The sequence below is a fragment of the Nestor notabilis genome, unplaced genomic scaffold (genome assembly GCF_000696875.1).
Source record: "Nestor notabilis isolate BGI_N333 unplaced genomic scaffold, ASM69687v1 scaffold6162, whole genome shotgun sequence".
In the NCBI taxonomy this organism is placed as follows: Eukaryota; Metazoa; Chordata; class Aves; order Psittaciformes; family Psittacidae; genus Nestor; species Nestor notabilis.
In genome coordinates this window covers 36,458-54,205 of record NW_009919598.1, presented here as the reverse complement: position 1 = coordinate 54,205, position 17,748 = coordinate 36,458, and the positions used below count along the sequence as shown (strand labels likewise).

Here is a 17,748-nt window from a genome sequence, read left to right as displayed (position 1 = left end):
TTGAATACTAACCATGTTCTTTCAGTTGTAAACAGCATAAGCTGATCATTAAGACTGTGATCTGTTTCATCTTATTAACATATGGTGAATTCCTCTAATATATATCTACAGATACACATCTCACTGGAATGTAAAGAGAACAGGCATTGGAAGTTTAACCCAAATTCACACACAACGCTACAGCAAAATAATTATTTCTCACATACTCTTTTTCTGGTTAACAATTTCAATGCTGAGATTTTTACATTATATAGACATAAGGTACATACCTTATGAATATATTTTTCAGCTTGCTTTCTATATTATGTCCCCTGCTCCGCTAAACAAGAAGCCAAGCTCAATTTGAGAAAACAAGGGTGCCTGAAAAAAAGGCCAACTGTGTCAATAGACACACTAAGTATCACTGAATACTAACATTTATAAAACAGTGAGAGAGACTCCCACCAGTTGAAAATGGGAAGACACAGGCTAACAATTAAGCAAGACTGGGATACAGAGCAGACTATGTACAGAAGATAACTAGGTGTCAGAGAGAAGGCAGTCCTGGCCTTCAAGTTCTTTCACAGATATCTTTCACAGATGAAAGAGGTCTTCTTTGTCTGCTGGAGGGAGAATTACAATCAAGGGAACAAGAATAAGGAAGACCACATCACATACAGAAGGAAATATGTGAGGTGTTCAGAGATGGTAGCATTTCAGAAGCGCCAACTGGGAGAATAAGAGGGATCTTTCATGTGGTTAATGCTTACAACCATCAGAAAAACACATTCCTCCCTGACCTGTGAAATTAGTAAGTCCAATTTTTTGTACCCTACCCACTCTTATCCATCAGATTAACCCTGTCTAAACACATGCCTCCACATACACTCCAATAGGCATATGGCTCATTAGAAACAGAATCACACAAGCTGGCTGGCTAGTGGCCTAGGGCAGATTTTGCTACTGAGTACAAAAAATTTCTTGGTTCATCATCCTTAAACAGATGTTACTTTTTCTCTGTTTTTTACCTCTTCTCAAACTTATCACTGTGAAACAAGTGGGAAACTTCAGAACATTAACAAATTCCTTTACAGAAATTTCTGCAAACTACTTCACTCTTACAGTATCATGTCTCAGAAACAGACAACTTCCAACACACCCAGCTTCTACCAGAATAGATTAAAAAAGCACTTATACAGAAACACACTTCCTGAACCATTTATTTATTACTGCGTTATAGGCACTGCAAATATGGATTCAAGACAGAAATGAAATATTCTCTTGATTTACAGTCCTTCCTTGCTTCCTCTGTCCCTGCTTGCTGTCTCCTCAAAAAGACAACAGTAACAGGCAAAAAAACCAGCCAGGAATGCTGTAGGTTGGTCACTGATAAATAAGTAACTTTCTCTAGACAAAAATACTGAAACATTGAGCTCCTGAACACTTTCTGTTTATTATTAATGATAATAATAATATACATTTTAAAAAATCAGAAATGGAAAAAGGTGAAATATTATCAGCAGTTCCAAACTGCCTTTCCTAATAAAAGGCAGCTTCCATAAGATCCTGCTTCAATTAGCAGAAAGAGCGATAGGCTCATGCAGAGCCTGAATCAGAACAGCAGCTTAAAGTCAGTGATTTAAAGTACTAATAGAAAAATCTAGCAGGAGTGTGATGCAACAGTTTATTTATATTTTTCCTTTCATCTTCAACAGACTACAAGTGGAATTCAGAGTGCCAGTCCAGCATATAAGGGTATATCAAATTGCATAACAAATATTGCTATGCCAGCTCATTTGGCATTAAAGTTCTAGTACAGTTAGAGTACCTCTCCACTTGAAGCACACAGATGCATAAAGGAGCTGTCTCAAAGTTGATGAGGTGAAATCTAGAGATGTGACTCATGACTTGCATTTATGTTCTGTTCTTGTTACACCAGCTAATAACGACTTGCTGCTAGGCTGTCTACTATAGCACTTTAATTAAGACCTCCTTCAGAATGCAGGGGTCATGGAAAATGAATGAAAACAGCAGGCCAAATTCAGAGATTATGTACATTAGAGTAATTTACACTTCAATTAAATAGTGCGATTTGCATAATTAGAGGCTGTAATAAAGAGCTGGTAGCAAGGATAGTAACCTAGATTTTACTTTAGGATTGTTTACACTTTTCTGTTCTAATCCCTGTCATATATAAAGTATAGTGAGTAATTCAAATGGCAACTTCTACTCTCATCTTCCTTTACTATGCCAACAAGCATAGATTTTGGAAACAGTGCTGTTCTATAGGTACCTGATAAAAATAGGAACATTTTTTTGGTTGATTTGTTTTGGAAATATACTGGAGGGGGACCCCAAAGTCCTTAATTAATAACTGCACTTAGGACGAAAGAATCAGAACTGTGAGGACATAAAACTATAGTAAATAAGGCTCTAGTGATAATAGCACGGAACTAGTTCTCATGAACTGGCACATGCTACCATCTGCCCTTCTGCCATTTCACAGATAAAGAAACAGTTCCATTCTCTCCATATGACAAATAAATAAAAGCAATTATAAAAAAGGGATTAAATGGTAAAAGACACCACCAATAAGATTTGTCATTTATCTGTCTTTAGATCACTGCCATGGGATGTCTGCCTACACTAAGGGTAAGTGATGAGAACAAGATTATTTAAACAAAGCACTCTCATCCATTCCCAAAACCTACTAATTTTTTTCAGTTCTCTTCCTGAAGGCTTTTTTATTATAACTGTTTTGAAATTTTTTTTTTCCCTAAGGGGAAACTCAAGAGTGTGATGGATATTTTAAAGAGAAAAGGGTTTTTTCGTGTCCCTTAATGCTGACAACAATATGCTATCTCTTTATTTCTTACCATAAAGATTTTTTGCTGTGTCTTTTCCTTTACCTCTGGCACTGGTCTTCTTGTACAGTGTGTTCTTAAAAAGGACAGACTTTCACTGTAAAAGCATTACATCTAAAGTGAAAAGTCATGCAGCAAGTAAAAAAAAAAGCAAAAAACAAAAAATCCACAATTCTCAGGAATAAAAGTATAAAAGTGTAAAAGGGTTTATTCACTTTATATGAATGAAGCTGGCTAGAATATCCTTCCTCGTTCTCAACATGCTTTTGAAGGGAAAGTAGTATTTAGAAAGTACCTCATGATAGGACTAGGAGAAAAATACTACAAAGAGGCTACCAAAACACCAATGTTCAAATGGAAAGAGTTAGTTACACTTTGATTTCCTTTGGAACTTTCCCTTTCTTGTCACACATGCTTTCATCTGGGCTGCTCTTACGAGTCTGTGGCCTTTCCCACTTCAGATGACTTGAAAGAGGTTTCATTTGATTGGATTTTTTTTTTCTATCATACCATGTCCTAGATCCACATCTGTGGATTTGGAATACCATTTGCATTCCTCAGACAAATTGGTGATTTCTTGTTTGGAAGTCAAAGGAAGTTCAGTGAAAGCCACTATCAAGTGTATCTTTTGTTCAAATAGATATTGATTGCACTTTATCTTAAAATGTTGACCAAAATATCATTCAGTCAAATTAATTACCTGAAAGGGACTTATTTCAACGCTAGTATCTCAACAGGAGAGCACTGCCAGCATTAATACTCAGGTGGGTTTTTGGGGGATTAGGGTGGTTGTTTGGGGTGGGGGTTTTTTAGTTGGTTATTTTTTTTTTTGAGAAAAAATAATTCTCACTATATTTATAAAACTTTCAAAATTTAAAATATAAATAGAACACTATTTTCCATAACTTAAGACTGTCTTTTAATTCAAATTAAACTTGTTGCTGTGTATATAATTCTTTTCTCTGACATTTGACTCTCATACTGCACAATGCAATTAAATCATAGAACTGACTCCAAATGTTCAACATACACAACTCCTAGTGAAGCAGATGAGAGAAGAGACATTCAGCATCCAATGAGAACAGGAAAAGAGTGATACAGCATATAAAAAAATATAAATAAATCAATCAAATATCAGCACTCTTTTCTTTTAGTTGTATCCTTACAATCGTGAACAATAAAACGAAGTTAATTCTTTACAGATGCCCATGCTTCACCTAACTTGCAGAAAAAAAAGCCTTTGAGAATTTTTAGCAAGAAAACTGTAGCTTAATTAAGAAAAAAACAAGCAACAATCTGTTAATACATAACTTTTAAGATGTAGATAATGCTGTGCTACTAGGTTATGAGCTGCTACCTATTTACATGGGGAGAAAAATACAATTATCCAGTGCTGACTTGGGTGGACAGCTTACAATTTTTGACTGTATTAGATAGTACTGGTGAAAGAAGAAATTGCAAATGAAATTACATTTAGGGTCAAGTGCAGTAATTTAAGAGTAACTTTAGACCTTTCCCAGCAAATACTTAAGTGGAGAGAATTCAGAACTTCAACTACCAGTTCTAGCAAAAGTCTGTCTCATATTTACTTTCCTCTCTTCTCTCTGCAGAAAACCACATTTCACACAGTGACAGATTAAAATTAGCAGGTCCTTTTCCTTCTGAGAAAAGTTTAATTTTGCTTGCAATGTGTATTTCAACTCTATGTATATTTTTTTACTCAAAGCTTTTGAAAAGGCTACAGTGTCACAAAGAAATGCTTTCAAATGAAAAGTCAGTGGCTAACTGCAAACTGCACTAAAGAACAACTGCATTTTAGAAGTCAGTCCTGCACTCAGTGGGACAGGTTCTTAGGTACTGTAAATCCAAACAGCTCTTACACAGTGGTGCCACAACGTTTTACACAGGCTGAAAATCTCATGCTGGCTTTGTCAAAGAATGCATAGAATAGGTTCATATTTTTAATGTACCTTTAGTAAAGACTAAACTGCTGTAAAATTCAAAGCACCCTTGAAAATCTCCAAACCAAATGTTGAGATATGTAAAATAAAATACAAAGTAGTAGATGACAGGAAAAACAGGTGACCTTTGTATTCTTCTCCTCCCTTCTCATAAGTTATGCAGGTGTGATTCATGCACAGTAAGCCAAGATACTTCACATTTTTCAGTACTAGTAATGCCAGACATCTGTAAAAATTCTTTCAATGGAAGTACATTTCAAGGGCATGAAAATTCTTCCAGAAATGTGCTTACCTCTTCCAGAGCAAGGTAAATTAGAATTTCCTTGGCATTTCTTAGCACTTTCCTCAGGCGACAGTGGACAAGAACGTGGATGTTCGCACTTCTTCCCCGTCCATCCTTCTTTACAGTCACACCTTCCACAATTACACTGCCCGTGACCTTTACAGTGAATACGGTCAAAGATTAGCCTTCATACTAATGATAGGTATTAAAAACTCATGATTAGATGAACTTTCTCAAAGTTGTGGTTTCACTAAATAATCAAACCAGCACAAAATATAATCAATTCAGTATATCTGCTTCCCCCCCTCCCCCCAAACGCACTGATATATCATTCCATTTGAGCTGTATTTCCTTTAATTTTTGTTTTTTTTTTTTTTTGTGCATGTGTGTTAAGGGCTTTTTTTCCACTTGGCATGCATTCCTCATGTGAAAGGGTGGAATAGAGGTTACAAATACACATTTCACCACTGTCTGGACAAACGAAGCCAGCATAATGCAATATTTCATTTACCTTCATATTCTTTTTCTACTACAGTTGCAGCATATTCTCTAAGTAATATATCAATACCATCTTACATCTACTTGTAATCAATGTGATCCACTAGACACAAGCAGAGTCACGCCAGTTCCAAGTCTCAAACCAATGCCTTCTACTAAATAGTGATGTGCAAATAACAAAATACTGGACATAATCAATTCCCATTTCAGTAGAGCAGTGGTTTTGGTATCTCATTAGCTAACTTGACTCTTCCTGACCATGTCTGAACATAGCAACATGAATGCAACTTTCACTCTGCAAGTTGAGATGAGGAAAAGCAACTGAACTCCATAGAAGCTCTTCTGGAAAGTTTTTTTTTTTAAAAAGTGTAACAGCCAAGAGTTAGGGTGAATCCCTCCCAAGAACTTAACCTGGAAACGCATACGAATGATTTGTTTCCCCTATATGAATGCTAACTAACATATCCAGACCAAGAAAAACCAAGCTAATTTCCCATTTCCTTTCATCATGACCCTAATGCTCTTTTGCTTTCATATGTAGCTACTTACAGGTAAACATACTTATGAGAGGACGATGTTCTTTCATATAATATTTTCTTTGCTAGAGGCACAGCAAGGGAGCTAATGAGAAGTATGAATGTAGGCATTTTCTTATGGAAGCCTTCCTTCTTCCTATGTCAAGTCATGAAAGATATTCTTTCTTTAAAGGAAGAGAATTGCTTTAATGTTGCAAACACCTCTGAAAGAACATAATTCAGTAACATACTGAACTGCACTTCAGATGTTAAAAGAAGGCATCCAGTTACCTATACGAGGTCCTGCAAATTGACAGTCACCCCAAGCCTTATGAAGCTTCTGGAGGGAGCTGCTGTTGTGTGATGTTAAATCCTCACATCAGGGCTGTCAATTCCTGTCATTTGTAGTTTATGAAGTAAACATAGCATTCCATTCAGTTACAGTAAAGTCTTTACATGTAAACATGATTTCCTATCATTTCGATCTGCTAATCAGGGCAATGTGATTTCGTATTTTTACCTATTAGCTAGGCAGAGCAAGGCAGGAGAGGTTTTGTATCACCTCTGCTTGATGCAGGTTTTAAAACAGCTGGATTATTTTCCCTAATGTGACTAATCCATCTTGGATTAATCCTAAATCAATTTACAAATAATTGTGAGAAAAGGAAGGATATTTTCCAGACAAACCTAAGGTGTGCACACTTTGTGCAGTAAGTTAATTTGTTTCACATAAACAAATAAAAGCTGATCAATAACAATTCCGCTAGTCAGTCTTTGATTTAACTTCAGATTCTGTCTGTCTACCACAGTAAACCAAAATTAATACTTTTGAATCTTGTCCATATCTCAAACGGGACTAAAAAGCAGGGCATGAACATAAGCAGGACTAAACAGACACTGTTCACACTGCTTCATGTGAATATGGATTTTCTGTATGACCTATTTCAGGTGCATAGTTGGTTGACCAGCTAAGCCCAAATTAGGTTTTCTGAAACATAGTGGAAAGGGAAGGGATAAGAATAAGAAATTTTTTTTCTGATTAGGTAGAAATACTACGCTATACTTCAACATGAGTTTTAGTTACTTAAAGCAAGCCATACGAGTACCTCCTTTAGTACTTCCCATAAGGCTTGCTCATTTACAGTTGTGGCAGTGTAATAAAGAGCACTGTACTGATCCTTAATCCAAAGTCAAATGACAATATCTTTCCCCGATTCCTTTGTAACTGTCCATACTTTCCTATACTTTGCTTTATTACAACCATTATCACCCTAGGCAGCAGCACCAGCAATGGCAATAATGTCTAGACAAGAGAGAGTTCAAGCCATGTTCCGGTGATACAGCATTAGCTGTAGATGCTACAGGTTTGCTTTAATCTAATTAGGTTTGAAACTCTTGAGTTCACCTTAACTACAGAGCATATTTACCACATTGTTTTTCAGCTTTGTATTCTGTAACTGATGCTGACATTTTGATCAGTCCCTGAGTGCTAAAAACATACTCAGCAACACAATAATACTTAAAAAATTGACAACATCCCAAAGTCAATCTTTCTGCTGCTCTCATGACTGCAGTTCTACAGCCTTTCAGATTATTAATTAAACAAACCTATATAACATTTGTAGGTGGCTGAAACAGTAACAAGAAAATGAATTCACTGAAGGTTTTTAACAATGCTTCTTTTTTTTTCTATCTTTTATTAGCTGGTGATTCATCAATATTTATTAAAAAAAAAACCAACAAAACAAAAAAGCAGGTAAACAAGAAACCACAAATTTTATGTATAATGTTTGTTTCAGCCTTCTCTCCCTATTAGAGACAACTACAATCTCTCTATAAGGAATCTGTCATTCTAGTAATAGAAGGAGAATATACCACATCATTATTTTCCTTGATGTGATTGCATTCTTCCTACTATTAATTAAGACAGACCAAATTTCTACAGGATTCATTAGAGCTGACAACCTGTAATCTGTCAAGTCCCTTTGAAACCATCCTCATTTGTTTTCAAAAAGTTCTTGTGTGTACAAATTGCATGCTGTGTATTGATCAAAGTCCTTCTCTCCTGCCCAGTATTAGCAACTTTATCAGTAACTATGCAAAATTGTATGCAAGGTCTTACTCAGAATCTCAGCTTTTGTTAGATAATAGATGGATCATCAATCTAAATACACTGCAAACCTTGGATGGCTGGATGGACATTAACTGATTTGAATATAATGCTCTGAAGTACAAGTAGAAGAAAAAAGGAAGGTGAAAGTGTCTGAGATGTACAGTCAGTGATGTGTAGCTGGACCAGACATTCATATTTTCCATGTATCGATGCTCTATTTGTTCTCAAGTCAATTGGTATTCTCAAGATACTGCTTTTCATTAACTCATTAATTCACTTTTCCTCAAATTTTTTCCTCTCACTTGTCCTCTCCCTGCCATATAACATGCAATAACAAATAAAATTTGATCTAACAAATTTTCAAATTAAAATTTTCACAAGGAAGGAGACTCATATATTTGAAGTTTCAACCATTCTACAATTTATGTCAGGTTACACTGAAGACAAGAGTGTTAGAAGGGAGATGGACACCTAAAAGTAATTCATATTTACAGAATTTTGTTAAAAGGCACAGAAAAATAGACATGTTTTAAGAAAGCTTTAGAATGAATTAATTAATTTTAAAAGTCCACCCCCCAAAAAAAACAAAAAACAAAACCAGCTAAAGCTTGGTATATTTTAAGCTAGGAAAATGAGAATTGGAGCACTAAGGAAGAGCAAGATCAGACCAATTGAATGTTTCTGTCATAAAGCTATACATAAGTTCCTTTTATATATATTCCTTACCTGAACAGAAGTCATCAGAATATCTATCATACACTGCTTTGCAGTTTCTTTCATCACACTCACAAGTATCTCCATGAATATCTCCCCAGTCACCAGTTGGGTCCACATCATGGCATGTGCATTCCCCACATACACAAGTGCCTAAGAAAGAAAGCAAAAAAGAAAGAAAAAGAAAAAGAAAAAGAAGAGTCAGAGCAGATTAACTGAGCAATTTAGAGTAATTGTAGTTTGCTTACAGGAATTTACACTTGTGAATTTTCTGCTCTCAAAGGAATGCAGTTTCAAAGCTGCAAGTGTTAATCATGAGCGTATGTTCATCTTCTATGACTTAAACCTTCTGTGATTATTTGGTAGTAATCCTTTACACAAACAAGCTGGCTTCCTGTTCCTTTTTGCTGTTGAGCCTTGTTAGGAATCAACAGAAAAACATAGAGCATGGAACAATTGTAAATCTTTGGCATCCACAGTAATTTGCCTTGACGCTAATGAGAATAAAAATCAATGTTGTTTAAATAACTTGTGCTTGGGCACAGTGGATAATTAATGATTGTTAAAGCATAAATATTTAAACTGGAAGGGAATCCAAATTCTAATCTAGCTGAAAATGTCTAGGAGATCATTCTCTACCTAAGATCATCAGCACAGATCTACATGAAAAAGATACTTTTCCTTTTTCCAAAGTCACTATTCTGGGCTTTTGTTCACAATAAGGGAAATGTGAAATATGACAAAGATACTAATTTGGCACAACCTTACTGATATACAGAGAACACACATCCTACTTATTTAGGAGAAGTCAGGACAAAAAAAGACAGTTTCCCTATTAAGAAATCCAAATATGCTTCAGGGCCATACACTTACTACTTTTTCTGAGTTCCCAATAAGCACAAAGAAGCAGCCAAACCTTAGAGATGCAGGCAGTTCATCACCTTAAGAGTAGCTTCACCCTCTGTTACTCCACCAAAGTCTTTGTCTTCTTAATGAGATCACTCTGAACAATATAATGCATTTGAGGATATCAGGACAGCATGACTAAAGAGTGTATGTAGACATGGGCATATCCTCTGAAAAGAGAAGGTCTACACAATCGTGGATGCATGACCGTTACATCATGCAGAAGAGCTGCTGGCTTGTTTAGTGCTAAAGCCACCAAGACAGTCCTCAAGAAATGTGCACCTCATTTTTAATACTTTCACAATTCAGTGCCATTACTGAAGGAGAATTAAAAAACCCCAACAACAACAAAAAAGCCAAGAAAATGAGGAAATGCCTCTGGAGAGTGACTCATCTTCCCGGAAACAACTTCAAGCTTAATTTGGATCAGCTGTCCTGGATATTGGAATGCGAAGCACCATCTCACCAATTTAAAAAACTAAAGGTTCACATCTGGTTTCAGCTGGTTGACTAGGCAATTGGTGGAAAGATACAGACAATTTATCCATCTTAGCACTGAAAGAGGCTAGACAGCAAGGTTAGCCTTGATATTTAATTTTTAGAAGGTCCAAGACTGACAAGGTGAACTTCAGCTGTATCGCAAGATGTATAAAAACAGAGATCTGGGGTAATGGGACTAAAGAGAGTAGAAATACTGTGTTGCAAGGCAACTTTATGTAGTCAAAAGCCTACAAAATTTTTATATGGATAAAATATGAAAGGCTAAAAATACAGAAGTATCCCATAAACATAACTTTGCACAGGCGAGCTATTCGGAATATCAGCTTATTTACCCCAATTACAATGTAAATTTAAAGAAATACTTGCACATTAAAATGTGAAATTTGGACAAAAAAATTGCTTTGACAAGAAATACTTTGTCAAGTAATCACTTTCTTTGTACAAAGTGTCTGATCTGAAGCCATTTTGATATTTATTATTTCCAGAATTACAGAATTTTTTTTACTGCTAATGTTGCAAGACCAAATGAGCCTACATGATCTATTTGAGCCAATCTTTCAATTTCCTCATAATTAAGACAAGAGAGTTTTCTAAATGCTCTCAGGATAATTAGATGTTCGCACTACAGCAGGTTTTGTCAGTAGAGATGTTTTTAAGAGAGGTTTCTACGTGACTTGTGCTTAAGCACTACTGTAACTGTTGTGGACTATCACCCAAAAAATAACATTTTTTTTAACTCTTTGTTCAGTGAAACCAAACATAGCAGCTGGTAAAAAGCAACATTATTTTGTGCCTTTTTTTTTTTTTCCCAAAATGACAAAATTAGGCAGAACTTTGCGCTAAGAAAATCCCATGAAATTAAAAATACTGTGTGAAGTCTACCTTTCCAGCTCTGCATGCATTCCACAGCATTGTTGCTGAACACTTCGTAGTTGTTTTTTTTTTCAGGTTGCAGTGGAAACAAAAACCTTTGTGTTTTCATTTCCCCTATCCAATTGTGGGCCCTTGGTCTTCTTTAAGAGTAAAGTGACATACAGCCCTGTTGGCCTTATAGCACCAATCCATTCTAAATCAAAAGTCTGCTAGTATTTTATTTTGCAGGGTAGGTGTCTCACCAAAGCAGATATATTAACAAATTAACCTGCTCAGTCTTATTACAAAAATGAAGGCTGAAGACAACTTGGGTCAGCTTAATCCAAAAATGGGTGTGGATTTCTGTAAGTTTATATCTAAACACAGGTAACTACCCACTCACTTGGAAATGCATATCCAGATTTGAAATAAGTGAGAGCAAATTAAAAACTATCAGCAAACACCATCTATGGTGTCCTACTGCAGAAAATGCATACTGTAAAATAAAAATGAGCTATATAAATATGCATAGAAGGAACGTGCGAACGACACACCTCTGTTGCTGCAGATTTTGCCATCTGGAGATGTGCATCTTTTCTTGATCTCCCAGGGGGTGATGTCACACTGGAATTCACATTTATCTCCATGCCAACCAGCCTCACAGTAACAGTTTCCACAGTAACACTTTCCATGGCCTTAAGCCAAAACAAATTTTATACAGTGAGAAAGAGGCAAGTTTTTAAAAGGCATTAACAATTTAACTGTTTTGATCTTTTCTTTTAAAAACTTTTAGCACTAGACTCAGAATAGAAACAATTTATAGATTGTATATGTCTACATAAAACAGGACAAAGGATATCTGAGTTATGCTTTTCCCCTGAGTCTATTTTAGAATAAGTTTTCATTTAATTACAGATTAAATCTAATCAATAAAAACTAAAAATTATCACTTTATTTACATTTGTAAGCTTAATTCTTGAAACTTTATAGGAAAATTTGGAAGACAATAAATGTAATAGTTAAAACTTAAGCACAGTTTTGAATGTTAAGATAGGACACACTTGCCCACCATATTTAGCATGTCTAGGAAAACACTGTGTGCTCTTGACTCCTCAGATAATTCCAGCAGAGGGACTTTGATTTACAAACTCTCTACATTGTATGTGGCTTCCCTTCTTACCTGTTAAGATCTTTGAACATACATAAACCAGTTCATGAAAGATAAGAAATAGTAAAACGAACCTTTTAGAGCTTCATTTAACAAACCACACACCTCCCCAGAAGAGAGTTGGGTCATCTGAGGCTTTATGAAACCAGCTTCTGAATGTTTTGATCCACTAAGGTACTTTTGCCATGTGTTTCAATAACACAAAGCATTTAAATTAAGTAGTTGCAATTCTTACTAATCCTAAGGTCATAAATTAATTCTTTCCTAGAAGGATCAAGTCAGGATCTTCTGCTTTTTTCCCTCCAGGTATGTTAAGCTTAGTAGACCTGGTCATCTCTATCACAGTCTGTGTCAACTTATATCCTTAACTATCAATCAAGAGTGCAAATTCAGAGCTGGGGAATGCTTTTTTTCTCCTGTTTTACAATTACACATGGATTTTTCATTACAATTGTTTGGTTACAAGTCAGAAAATAACAGAAGATAAAAATAATTAGATAAATCAACAAAAAAGTCTAAAATAATGCTTATTACTAGAGGGTTGCTCTTTACCAGGGGACAAGAAATAAAAGGAAAACAGCTGAAGAAGCAAATTAACTTGAACCACTGGCGATTTTTGCAGATTAAAACATCACTACTTCATTCTTCACTCACTCTTATATAGTCCTAAATAATTATGAATTAAATGATATAATTTTCTACCTCTTGCTCTTGATTGAAGACAAAATCACTCCATTACAGAAAAAAAAAAAAAAAAAAAGTGCCTTGGATAAAAATTACCACAATCAGAATTTAATTTTCTAGAAACCGTGATGTTTTATTAAAAATAAGCTGCAACTTAATTCCAAAGTTTATGTAACCTCACATAAAAAGTGTTAAAGTCAACTGACTGATAAAAATCCAGCTAAGACTGGAAAAGCTTGGTACGTCTTTATAACTCTGCCTTACCTAATAATTGATTTATTTAAAAAATACATTCCCCTTGTGCAATGATTAAAATACAACTATATCTCAGCATGGCATTGTATGCTTTTCCAGGATAAAAACACAGCTCACAGCTGCAGTCTTTAGAAGCACGTGTGTAAATAACAGCTTTTAGTTTTTCAGTAGTTTGATCCTCCTGAATTCGCTTTCTTTCAAGACCTGTCTATACCTTCAAGGGCAATCGAGGGTATGTAGCAACTAAATAGGTGCTACACAAACTGGGAAAGTACAACAGGAACTGATTGCACTGATTGGGTTCACCCTGTCTGTGGACAGACTGAGTATCCAGGGGCCAATGCTACCTAAGCAGAACCGGGTTTGAACACTGTTTCTTTTTACTTCATAGATTAATCTAAATGATTCTTGTGGTGGAAATCCTATAGAAGGAAAGATGGTATTAAAGGCAACATGTGGATGGGAGAGAGAAGCGATAACCAGATAGGCATGTGGGGTCTTCTCTTCCTGTGATGAAATCATATTCCTTTGACCTTCAGTTCATGCGGTGTCCATTTTTTCTGCATCAGGCCTGGTTCAATGTAAGATCATAGAATCATAGAATGGTTTAGGATGGAAGATACCTCAAAAGCTCATCTAGCTTCAGCTCCCCTGCCATGGGCAGGGACACCTTCCACTAGACCAGGTTGCTCAAAGCCCTGTCCAACGTGGCATTGAACAGCTCGAGGGATGGGGCATCAACAGGGCAACCTGCGCCAGTGTCTCACCACCCTCACAGTAAAGAATTTCTTCCTAATGTCTAATCTAAATCTACTCTCTTTCAGTTTAAAGTCATTACCCTTGGTCCTATCACTACATGCCCTTGTCAATACATATGTTTATGACCTGTAGAGGTTTGTTAGAAAGCAAAGCAAAATCTAACACTCGTAGCCCACGTGCATAAGCTTTTCAGCTTACAATCTAACCAAGTCAAGCATACCATCAGTTTATAACTTACATTTACTTTAAAATGCTCCAAACCTTAAGTAAGGTATCAGGGCTTTTGTACTGATGAATCACAGCCCTTAAAGACTTGAATCTAGTATAATTTTTTGTCCTATTATATCAGCATTCTTTATTATCTGCATACGTATAAAACTAGTTTTTTACAGACATGCATCTGGTCTGTTTTGCAATATGGTACCACTGGCTGAAACAAAGGGAAATAAGACCTAAGCAAAAACCTAACAATGTAAACCAGCATCCATAACTGTGCGTGGGGAAAAAACCTAACAAAAACAGCAGAGGAAGAATTACTGGAACTAAATAAATGGTGAATTTTTATCATATTTGGTACCATATGCAATGGTTACAAGCAAATAAATATATATGGCATCACTGGCACACAGAAGTTATTGCCTTCAATTCATTTAGTTTAGGAAATTAGTGGAAATACTGTATTCTACTCTTGGATTTGGACTTCAGAGGATCATTTTTTTTACGCTCATTTAAAATCTCTACATAATCCTATGCAAAAAAGGGTTTTTTTGCCTTCAAAGGAACTTAAATATATAGAATTTATTTTGTTCTCTGTGTAAGGATAAAGATAGATAAAGCTATTTTACAGAAGTACTCTCTCTCTATATATATATATACCCACACAGACCAAGTACTATTGTCAGAGTATGAATAGTCTAAGAGCACTTCTGAAATGTCCTGTGTGCATACAGACATAGTATGTACATGTATAACTTGAAAAATATTTGTAGCAACTTCCAGCTTAAGGACAGGCCTCCCTAGTAATATCAGCAACAGCATTTACAAAGCCATAAATGATGTGCATTGCATAACATTAAATTGCCAGGTTCCTATCTTACGATGAAATGAAAGCACAGTTTGAATTTCAGTTGCTTTTCTACCTATCAGCAGATTTCAGTCCATCTTATTATTTTGCCTTTTCTATCACAGTTCAAATTTTAATTTGTTCATTCCTTTCCCTTTTTGTCTCCTGAATTTATTCTGAGTTTTCATCCATATTTATTCTTGTTCTTTCAAATTTTTGCTTCCTTGACAAAATTTTTAGTAATCTAATTTTCTTTTTTTCTTTCATTTTTCTTTCTGTCCTCCATCTTGCTCTCATCTGTGCTACAAAGCATTCACATTTCTTATATTCTACCAAACAGAAACACACTAAGCTGCAAATTACCTTAGTGAATTACATTGTAAAATCCTTTTTGCAGTTCTTTCAAAAAGAGGAAGATGTCATGGAACTTCTTCATTCTTTAACCTCCTACTTTAGCTCATTTTTGCACCTGAAATTCCCACTTACAATTTGCAAGCTAAATTCTTGCAAATTTTTTAAGTCATATATTCAGTAGACATTTTGTAGGTCCACACAATTATATTATTTTATAACAGCCTGTATTAATCTTCGCCACCCTTCTTGTACACACTAAAATACATACCTGTACAAATCTCTTCTGTCTCATCATCTATGCATTCTCTGTCGTCACATTCACAAAATTTACCATAGACCAGTCCATTTCCTTCTGAGTTTGCACATTTACACCTGCCACACTGACATATACCTGGAAATATTTGAGACAGTACTCAATGACTGCAGTTTATGAAAAGTTTCATTAGTCCATCAGAGATGGTATGTGTTTTATTTCCGAGAAGGCTGAAATCTCATCCAGACAAATAAAGACAGACACAGAAATAATCCATATCAACAGAAAGCCCAATCTCAGCTGTAAATATACTCCTGAATATTTTCCAGTTTGAAACACAATGCATGATAACATACAACAGTCATAAATAAACATATTAAGGACTTACACAGTCAGAAAAAAAGCGAAAATCCTACAGAGAATCTCAGTTTAGGTAGGATGCCCTAGTTGCTCTGACAAATTATTAGCAGCAGTTGAGTCAGAAAAGTTACATTTTAGGTGTATCTTGATTGGTTCATGAAAATATAATTAAATGTTTAGCTGTGTGACAGTAGAGGACTGTTTTCCCAACAACTCGTATCATCCCTCCCCATCTTTACTGGCAATTAAACAGAGCTCAGACCCCAAAGGCAATGTCAGCAGTACATGGAAAGGCATCAAGACAACATATCTATGGCTACAGCCCATCGAACTTACCCCAAACTCCCTAGCCAGTCTCACTGGAATTCATGTCCTGTTTAATACCAGCAACACCAAAAGCATTTATTCTTCTCCTGACCTCACAAACACTCCCCTCTTAGCCACTTTCAGCAGTTGTTAGAGTGGGGGCACTTCTAGCCGAGGAAAATCAGGTCTTAACATTCTTTTTTAAGTACTTTGATCACAATGAACCATGCTTATTTTTGAAAGTCGGTTTAGGTATCATTTCAGTGTCTCTCATTTGTTAGCCAAAAGATTATGAGTTTCATATAATCTATATTATTGTCATAAATGAAATGCATGCTGTATGTTTAATATTTTATGTTATATTGGATTCACAATTGGATGACCTAGCTTCTCTGTAGCCAGTGCCAAAAATCCTTTGGGTTCTTTGCTCATGTCAGCAACTACCTTGTGAGAAATTTAGTTGTATGAAAATGTATGTAACCGGACAGAAATTAAAGGCCAGCAATAATGTGTACAAGTGGAGTTCTTGAAACATTATCTCACTTGTAAAACTGCAAGAAAGATTTTGGTCTCAAACCTTGACTTGTAGCACATGCCCTTCAAAATTTTACAATTCTGCAGTGAAGTCTTCTAAAAGGCTGTTATTTTTTCCTCTGATTTTTTTGAAGAAAGGGCTTCCTAATAAATGTAAGATGAGTTATAAAATTAAAGAATTAGAGAACAGAGAGATACCAAATCAGAAAAGTGAAGGTGGAAGTACTCTATTAAAATGATTCAGCAGATCTTCCACAACAGTTTTTAATAATCATTGGACAGCTTATAGAAAGTGTCTCAAAAAATTGTACAGCTTATAAATGTCCTGGAAAATTATATGCAAATGCCATTTCTGCCATTTTTGTGTTAATGCCATTACTATAGCCTTTTGATGGGCAAAATGTATGACACAGCTGCAGTTTCATCAACCTAAAATAGCTATGGATAAACCAGGGTACTAAAGTAGGCATTCTGAATCAGTGCACATCATACACACAGGAACAGGCCTATATGAAAATTAAGCATTTTAGTATACATACAATCATTTCTTAGTCTCTTAAAACTTACTCTACCAAATTCCTAATTAGAAAAGTACAGTCATTCTCAAAATAACACAGGGAGAATATTAAGCCACCAAAACCAACAAAAGACCTCTTACCTGCACCAGAACAGATGATATCTTGAGAATTCTTGCACATTTCATTACTTTTCTTCCGTGTAAGATTGCAAGTAGTTGGATACTGACAAGCTTCACCATACCAGCCTTCATCACATTTGCACTTCCCACAGTCGCACTTCCCATGGCCTAGCAATGGAAGGAAAGAGT

The 17,748-nt window shown here is 35.6% G+C and overlaps 1 protein-coding gene across 1 annotated transcript; it reads right to left on the bottom strand.

The window, feature by feature from the left end:
- Positions 1-5,096: 5,096 nt before the first annotated feature.
- Positions 5,097-17,719, bottom strand: ITGBL1 (integrin, beta-like 1 (with EGF-like repeat domains); the record flags this gene model as incomplete). The annotated part of the gene is made up of 5 exons (XM_010010299.1): positions 17,581-17,719; positions 15,738-15,860; positions 11,741-11,881; positions 8,940-9,080; positions 5,097-5,243 (listed from the first exon to the last, which is right to left on the bottom strand). Coding segments are annotated over exons 1-5 (592 nt in total), but the record flags the coding sequence as incomplete, so codon positions are not given.
- Positions 17,720-17,748: the final 29 nt, after the last annotated feature.